The following is an 8,600-nucleotide window of genomic DNA, read 5'->3' on the forward strand; positions in this document are numbered from 1 at the left end:
TATGGTTCTGGATAAAAACTTTAGTATTGTTCAGGGTGAAAAAAGCAATATAGGATGTTGCTGAAGGACAAAAATACTTGAATTTGGATAAAGAAATAACTTGCGGTAAAGCTTTCTCTCAACAGTGGAACAAAAAAATCCACTGTTTACTTTACACCATCCAGGTTATTTATCTTTTTAATAGGGGTGCACTGATAAAGATTTTTTTAGGCCGATACCAATGGCTGATTATTGACCAGCCACATCAGCCAGTACTTATCCGCCAGTACTTAATGAATATGCAGCCCGGCAGCTTGGAGAGAAGCATCTGGCTGGTAAATCTGTTCAGGGGGAAAGGGGCATGTTGGACGGATGGGGTGTGAGGGGAGGGTGCAGACCAGAGCCCCCAAGGTGAGGGAGGGAGTGGGGCTGGGGCAGGGCCAGGTGCTGCACAGTCAGGGTGGGGTGGGACATGGAACAGAACTGCAGCCTGCTCCTCTGAAGGACGCAGGCTGATGGGGTGGCTCCCACTGCTGTGCGCACCCCAGGGGAGCCATGGGGGGCACTTTTCCCCCAGAGCTGTGCATGGGTTAAGGACAGCTGCTGCTGCTGGGGGCTGTGGGCTGCACCAGCCCCTTCCCAGTGGAGAGGCTGGGCTGTAGCTGAGCTTGGGTGGGGCAGGCGGCACTGGGAAGGGGGCTATGGTGGAGGCTACAGCCACCCCAAAATTCACCATAGACCCCCGCCCAGCGCTGCCACCACCCTTCCTGAGTGCAGCCGTGGGGAAGAGACTGGTGCAGCCCCAGCCCTGAGCGCACAGTGGGAATCCCGCCCTCACCCTGTGCACAAATCTGAGGGGCATGTGCCCACCATGCCTCTCCCGGGATATGGTCAGAGACAGGAGCTGCCCCCTCTCTCCCCTCCCCCGTGCTCCTTGGACATGCTGCCTGTGGCTTCATCCCACGTACTGCTCCACCCCACCCTGGCTGTGCAACCCCAGCCCTATTCCCTCCTTCACTGTGGGAGCCTTGATCTGTCCCCCGTGCCCCTTCCCCCCCATAGACTTACCGGCCAGACGTTACTCTCCAAGCTGCTGGGCTACACTCCTGTGCATGCTGCAGCTGCACTCCTGTGCACACAGCATGTATTGGTGATGCTTTTGGCCACACCAGCCAAAAGATGCCGATTGCCAATAAAGTCAGTTTTCCTTTTATCGGTGCTGATACGATATGGACCAATGTATCAGTGTACCTCTCCTTTTTAATATGCAGGTCCATTTATACTTACTGTTCTTGAAGATTTTTAAGAGCTTTCATGTTGCAAATCCCACTCCCATCACAAACCTTTCCCTGGAGCTAATGTGAAAAAGTGGTGTCCTGAAGAAAATTGTCTTTGTGGAACAGTGTGGGCTAACTTTTAAAAATGGGCACTCAGGTGTTATAGCTTGTACTTTTTTTTTTCTTTCTATTGGTTAAAATGGAGTCTAATATTCTAATTCTGTAATTCTCAGAAACCTATTTCAGCCTTCAAGGACGGTGAAGAAAAGTCAGGAAGGATTAGTACAGTCAACTTATTTGTGTGGATAAGCCTTTGACCACATTGAGTGGAAGTATCTTTCTGAAACTGTGATGCAGATGAGATGTAAATTATTTTGAATTGGTGTCCAGGTGTGTGTTGAGACAAAGACAAAAATAAAACGTTCTCACTAGATTCAGACCTGTTTTCTCCAGCAGAACCTGTGTAGGCATCTGGCTTTACACGGACTATTCACCTCCACCCTAATGAAAACGGGTACCCTACAATAGGAATTAAGACGGTGGTTCTCAACCTTTTTAGACTCAAAGCACCCCTGGATAGATTCAAGGCACCCCTCGGAAATGCAAGTTCTTAGTTTTAATTTGTTTTCTGGCTGTTTTCTGGCTGCAGAAAAATAATTGAGCAAATCTGTAGCAAAGAATTCAGAAACACCACAACAGGTCAGAATATTTTTGACACTTATGGATTCCTATATAAAATTTCCGGGTTTATTACATGACTTACGTTTGCACACCTAAAAGTGCTAATATAGCATGGCCTCCACTCCACCATTGAAAGGATCTCAAGGCACCCTGATTGGGTATCATTGAATTAACATCTGGAATATGTGACAGTAGGCTTATTCATAGATGATTCCTGCATTTCCTAGTTCTTGAGAATCTTTCCTAACATGCTAGTTTTTTCAGGCAGAGATGGATATTGTTGGTTTCACTGCTGGTACCAGCCATGGTTTTACCTTTCATTTCATGTAGCAGACTTATAGCTGTTAAGCTATGTGCCTGCCACAATCAGTGAGGACTGTATTCAGATGTTTTAAATGGGAAAAATCTGTTCCTTAATGCAGAGACTTTCTTGGCCTTTCTGGTAAACCATGAAAATTGACCTTTTGGGGGTAAGCTGCCTCAGTATGACTCTGATATCCAGGTTGTAGCCATATTGATCTAGAGGCAAAAGGAATCAGAACTCATGGTAGAGGCGATATCTTTTATTAGATATATTTTTGCAAACATCTGGTTAGTCTAATAAAAGATATTGCTTCTACCATGAGTTTTGATTTCTTCAATATGATTATGGAATTTATTTCTCCTATCATAAATAGAATTTGATTCAGTCTAGGAAGAAAGGATCAGCCAGTTCTCAGGTTGATATTGCATAAGCTAAATTGTTCTTGCAAGATGGGTCCTTTTCTTTCCTTTTCAGTGCACAGAACACTACAGAGGACAGGTGTATCACTAAACTGACAATCTCGGAAAGTAAGGCACATGAAAATAACGAGTAACCCTTTTGGTGCTGAGGTGATGAACACTGTTATCAGCCCCCTGCTGGCTTACTTGTTTTTCAGTTTGCTGCAGATGGTATAAAGAAGCAGGGAGGGAGACTGAAAAGCTCCGTATCATCAGCAGATGAATGCACTGCACACTTCCCCTTGCCTCAGGGTGCTAGCAGGGGACTGGGGTCTGGCAACACTCCTGTCCCTTGAGCAGCCAGTAGGGAAAAGCCTGGGATGGTGCGGGCAGCTCTCCATAATCAGAAGTTCTGCCAGGGCCTGGCCACGCCCCCCTGCTCAGTCCAGTACTGTGCAAGGGAAAGGAGGGCTATTCTAGTACCCCCCACCCTGGCTTCTAGCCTGAACCAGTGCAGACATGTGCCTGAATTTCTCTCAGTCCAGAGAGAATGTCTGTCTGGTTACAAACCAGTTCAGCCAGCCAGGTTAGACTAACCTGCAAAGATTGAATCAATTCAGATTCAGGCTTTTTGAATGTCTGTCACTAGCCTTTAAGACTAAAGCATGTCCTCCTAAACTTTTTGGAGGGGCTGCTCCTCTATGATGTAAACTGACAAGGTGCAATTAAGTATGTTCAAGCACCTCTCTGGTACAAACCATTTGAGAGTGAAAAACTTGTAAAATGATGTGGTGTGCTGATGGCTTTTCTGACTGGATGAGAACTCATATCCAGTTTTATACTTCTCCATCAGCACAGAGACCTATGAAATAACAGAAACTTCAGGAAAGTCGGTTGGAATTGAAACCATCTTTTGTTTTGCTTAAACAAGAAGATCTGTGTTTCCATTATTGTGGAAAACAGAACTTCTTCATTCTTTCGGCATTCCATAATTATAGGTTTGTAAAGTTAACGTCTTGAAAATCTTTTTCCACGTGTCTAGCATGGTTGAAAGTCAAACCCCAGATCAGTTTGTTCTCATTTTTATTATTTATTGATCAGGAAATCTCTCTTGCAATTTTATGAGATCTTGGTAAGAATACCTTCCTGAATTCTCTTATGCTTACAAAGTACTTTAACATACATTGTTTGTGTGACTACAGAATATCTGTAGCCACTATTTTGTATTGGAATATACACAAGATAGAAAGTGTGGTAAGTAAATCCTTATTTATGATCTTGTGTTAACTTGGCAGATGTTGCAAGAAAAAGATAAAAGGCCCATAACCTCCAAAAGTGCAAAGCAGCATGCATCACATACAGCAAAAGCAGAAGCCATTTTTCTCTGCTTATGCATAACCTTCCCACATTAAAGTAGATTTTGTTTTCTGAGTTGCCCAGTTTTGTGTGCAAGGCCACAGGGTAGATTTATAATGATTGTACATATGTTGGGATTATTGGAGCTGTTAAAAAAAAACAAAACAAACAAACAGGAAGTGAACAAATAAAACCAGCGGAATGGGACAAAACTAATTCCCTACTATCCTGTGACAGCAGGACAGAAATACAGCATTAGCCAAAGAGGATTGAATGCTAATGTGTATGTACAGCATGAGTGCCACATGAGGGCGCTCTCAGATTGTTCAATACATTATCATTTTTTCTCTGGGCTTCTTGGATACATTTAAAATAGGATTGGGATTATAGAATACTTTGTAGAGCAGTTTATAGATGGATATGTGCTTTATCTCACTAGAACTAGAGACTAATGTATTTAACATACATAATCTGTTACATACTTAACATACTTAATCTGTTAATATACTTAGTGTCACAGGGATTTTATATAGGAAATTTTCATGTTTTAGTCTTATCTCCCACATCTTGGCAGTGATTTTTTTTTCTTTTGAACCAATTCCTCTGCCATTCATAACTGCATGAACCATCTTCCCTTTCACTGATTAATTGAATAGCATTCCTTTAACAACCTTGGAAGTTGCTTATGTGAAAATATGTTAGTGAAGCATTTGATGCACCTGTTACTTTCAGTGTTACTTTAGCAGCTGGGAACAAGTACTGTGCGGTTGGCAGGATCTTCAAGGACAGCTAGCTAAGCTGCAGAAAAGCAGATGTGATCATTTTATTTTTATTGCATTTCATTAATGAGGTTTTGGGGCCTTTTAAAGGATCAGCTTAGAAGGAAAACCTGTTATTTTTGAGGCTGCTTATTATTTACTTCAAAGTGCTTGGCACTCTGCAAGAGCCAAAATAAAAATAATTCTTTTTTGAGGAGCTGTGTCATATAACAAATTGAGTTTGTCCTATAACTGGGACAGACAGCTTTTCTTGCCATTTTAAATCTAATGGTCACAACCTTATTTATAGACTTGTGAAAGACAAAGTTAGTTAGGGAAAAACAACCTGAAATCCTTTTAATAGCAGTGGCCAATCCTGGTGCTTAAAAAACTTGATCAGCTGCTACACACTACACTTCTGGTATTTGGCCTTTAGATAATCTCAACTCAGCCTTTTAAGTACCTTTCACTATTTTGGTCCTACTGACTCGGAAACAACTTCATTCCTTTTAAGTTTTTGAGGGGTTGGAGGAGAGAAGAAGGCAGCTCACTTTTTCAGGTGATCTTCACCTTGGCCCAAGGAAGCACCTGATAATAGCAAAGAAACAAAGCTGAAATAGTCCAAGGTAAACTTATTTCATGTTTCCACAGAGGAGCTTCTACTCTTCTTTTGTTACAAGAAGACTAAAAAAATCCCCCAAAAACTTGAAATCTCCCATTGCTTTCAAACAAGAAATAGAAAAAAAGAAGAGTGCAGATGCACAAGAATTCCTCAAACCCTGATGAAATACTGCTTTATAGCATGAAGAGAGAGGAGCAGGAGCATGGGAGAAGGAAGAAGAAAGAGAAATCTGTTGTACCCTTAGTGCACAGAAGTTCCCATGTTAGGGAGTTAGCAAGAATCAGCCAGTACACTGTAAATTCATCTCCAAGCTCTCTGTGCCATAACTACTTGTGTAGTTAAGTTTGTTGCAGTTAAGAGCCAGCAAGCTTCTTTCCACAGCCAGAGTCTTGAAAAATATAAAGTTGTCAAAGCAACCTGCTGGTGCTAAATAAAATTGTTATGGCTGGCACGCAATCCTGTGCACTGCACTGCGAGACCATACAGGTTCACATTAGACAATCTTGGGCACATTTTTACTCTGATGAAAGCACATTTGCAGGTGTTCATTTTACTGGCTAGCTGCCTTGTGCTAATGCAGTGCACTTCCTGATCCATGTGGGAGGGCAGAATGGAAGCTCAAGATCTGTTTCTTATCTTGGTCCCAGTTTCCTTGGCTGGTAGAGATTGGCAATACCAAAGAAGCAGTGTCATCCTGGTTTGCTGAGAGAGGGGTTTACCATCTTGTTTCGTTTCACCTTTCACTGTGCTGCTTGAATTTTGGTGTCTCCTTCAATTTAAGCTTTGAAAATCCATCCCGTGATGGAGAAACATGGGAATTCAAATGCATGCATGAGACACAAGTAGTGATGGATTAGAAAACTCAGTATTACTTTAATCTGGGGAAGGTCCTCTTGATCTAACTGAAATGTTCCTTGTACCAAGGTACGCAATCAGCAACACCATTGAAATGATGGAGGAAATAGGAAAAATACTCCGTTGAGCATGAGGGAGGTTTTGTCAGCAAGAGTTATGCAGGTTACCATAACCAAGTTTGTGTAAAACCATTGAACCACATCAGTTATTCCATTTGCTACGCTTTATTGGAAGAGCGGGTAGTACTCTATTTTTCAATTGCAATCAATCCGTTGTTTTGGCACAACCTTTTATCTGGAAAGCCAGATGCTTTAGGATTAATAAGTCTGTTGGTTTGGCTGTTATAAGTAAAGTAGAAAGTAACTTGCAAGTAAGTCTTCAGTGTTCTGCATCGCATTTAAGGGGGGAGAACAAAGACAAAAATCTGCTGTTGTGTACACATATCACTTTCAGAAAAGTGGTAAAAAGATTTCTTTATCTAGATTCATGTACCATTACTGTAACAAGATGAATGGATTTTAGTTGAATAAACCAGTTGCCAAAAGGTGTACCACAGGAAGGCCTTAAGGGTAGCTTGTGTGTGCAAAGTGTACCTTCCATGTCACAGGTGTGCTGTTCTTTTACTTTGTTTGGAGGCTCTATTTTTTATATGTAATAAACTTCAGCCTTCCCTAGTAATTGAAAAAGAAGATGCATCTGTTCTTCAAACTTTGTAACTGTTGTAAGAGGACTGCTGAGAAAAGGTTGTCATCTCATTCTATTTCTTCCTTGCAGCTTTAATTTGAATCCTCATTTGGCATGAATGACTCCAGCAATTACCTCTGTTGCTGCTTATAATTTTGAGGCAGAAGTAATATGAAGCTGGTATTATTCTTGAATTTCAGTAGATCTGACATTCTGAATGGCAGGAGTGAGTTGGTTAACTTTGATCTGATGCCAGCGACAGAGCCAAAAGCGTCAACAGACAGCACTAAATTATGTTGTTCCATATGTCTACACAAGGGCTGGAAATATGACTAGTTAAAATGAAAACTTAAATTCTGTACACACTGTGATTAATGTTGCTGCATTCCCCAGGCCATGCTTCTTTATTTGGCAGTAGATTTTTTTCTTTCAAACCTGCCTCACTTTATTGAATATGTAAGGTATGCCAAGTACATTACGGTTATATATGAGAATTAGTACGCCCTGTTTTTAGACTGATTTGCTATTTAGAAGTATAAACACTTTCCCATTCAGGGCTTTTAAGATGTTATTCATCTTGGACTCTGACTTGGTCTCAGGTGAACTGAAATAACACTTTTTAATTTCCATTAAAAAGCTATCATGACACTGAGACAGTTTCAAATTCTTTTGTTCTCTCAAATTGTGAAGCTGCCAAACTATTGGCGGGGGGGGGTTTGCAAGCTTTGTGTCATGTAACAGTTAAGTTTTGGGATGCACAAGGACTTAGCATATCTAAGTTGGATGCTTATCTTGCTGGGAATCTTTGACCCTAGCTGACTTCCTGCCCCTGGGGCAGGGGGCTGAACTTGTTGATCTTCCGAGGTCCCTTCTAGCCCTAATGTCTATGAAATCTAAGTAACATTACAGAATTAAGATCTGAGTTTAGAAGTGGCTTATATGTATAATCAGTAGTTGATATCTAGTCCATGTAGAAATCTAATAATGTTCCAATCTAGGCAAGTACTAACCTTTTCTTTTTACACTACTTAGGTCAGTGCAATGGCTCAAGAGTCTCCCAAAAATTCAGCAGCAGAAATTTCTGTAACTACCAATGGCCAGCTTGAAGATTCTCATGAACACAATTTTAACAGGGTAAGATATGTCCAGAGCCTCTTTAATTAAAAAGTACCATTAAATCACTATTGAAAATCCGATTTATTAAATATTGTGGTCACATATACTACATGTAGTCTGATGTGGTTCCTTAGAGCTATGGAAAGGTAGAGTGGCTAATATTTTATCGTGCCATAGGGATGATGTTGGGGACATAGGAAGGTTAGATTACAAACAGCTTCATAGAGATAGTTTGGAGGTATATTTTTTGCAGAATTTGACAAAGACTTTCTCATAATCAGTTTACCAGGTATGTCAGTTTCAGAATTATTTAAGCTAGTTTAAGTTTTCAGATAGTCTACTGGCTGTGTTGATTTGTTAACTCTGACGTGTTAAGTTAAAAGTAGCAGATATACATATGGATGCAATTTAAATGTCCTTAGAAGAAGTTTAAAAATAAGTAAATGCTTGTAGGTATGTTTTGCTGCCTTTCATAAATTCACTTAACTTCTAACTACATTTAAGGTTGAGTTGTATTAGAGCTCCTATTATAAAAATATTCTTTGCTTTAAATATCTGGGATTTTTTTCT

General features: G+C 40.8%; 1 protein-coding gene across 5 annotated transcripts in view; it reads left to right on the forward strand.

Moving 5' to 3' along the window:
- The window catches only part of ARFIP1 (ADP ribosylation factor interacting protein 1), a 107,121-nt gene that overhangs the window by 33,672 nt on the left and 64,849 nt on the right, over positions 1-8,600 (forward strand). For 4 of the 5 annotated variants that reach the window (XM_019522216.1, XM_019522217.1, XM_019522218.1 and 1 more), the window contains exon 2: positions 7,947-8,048. In XM_019522216.1, coding sequence (XP_019377761.1) covers positions 7,956-8,048 — 93 coding nt within the window. In that variant the 5' untranslated portion in view covers positions 7,947-7,955. Of the gene's footprint in view, positions 1-7,944; positions 8,049-8,600 lie in introns of all 5 variants that reach the window. The other variant, XM_019522219.1, reaches the window with a different exon arrangement.

Source organism: Gavialis gangeticus, unplaced genomic scaffold (genome assembly GCF_001723915.1).
Source record: "Gavialis gangeticus isolate Ggan-Ray unplaced genomic scaffold, GavGan_comp1, whole genome shotgun sequence".
NCBI lineage: Eukaryota > Metazoa > Chordata > Crocodylia > Gavialidae > Gavialis > Gavialis gangeticus.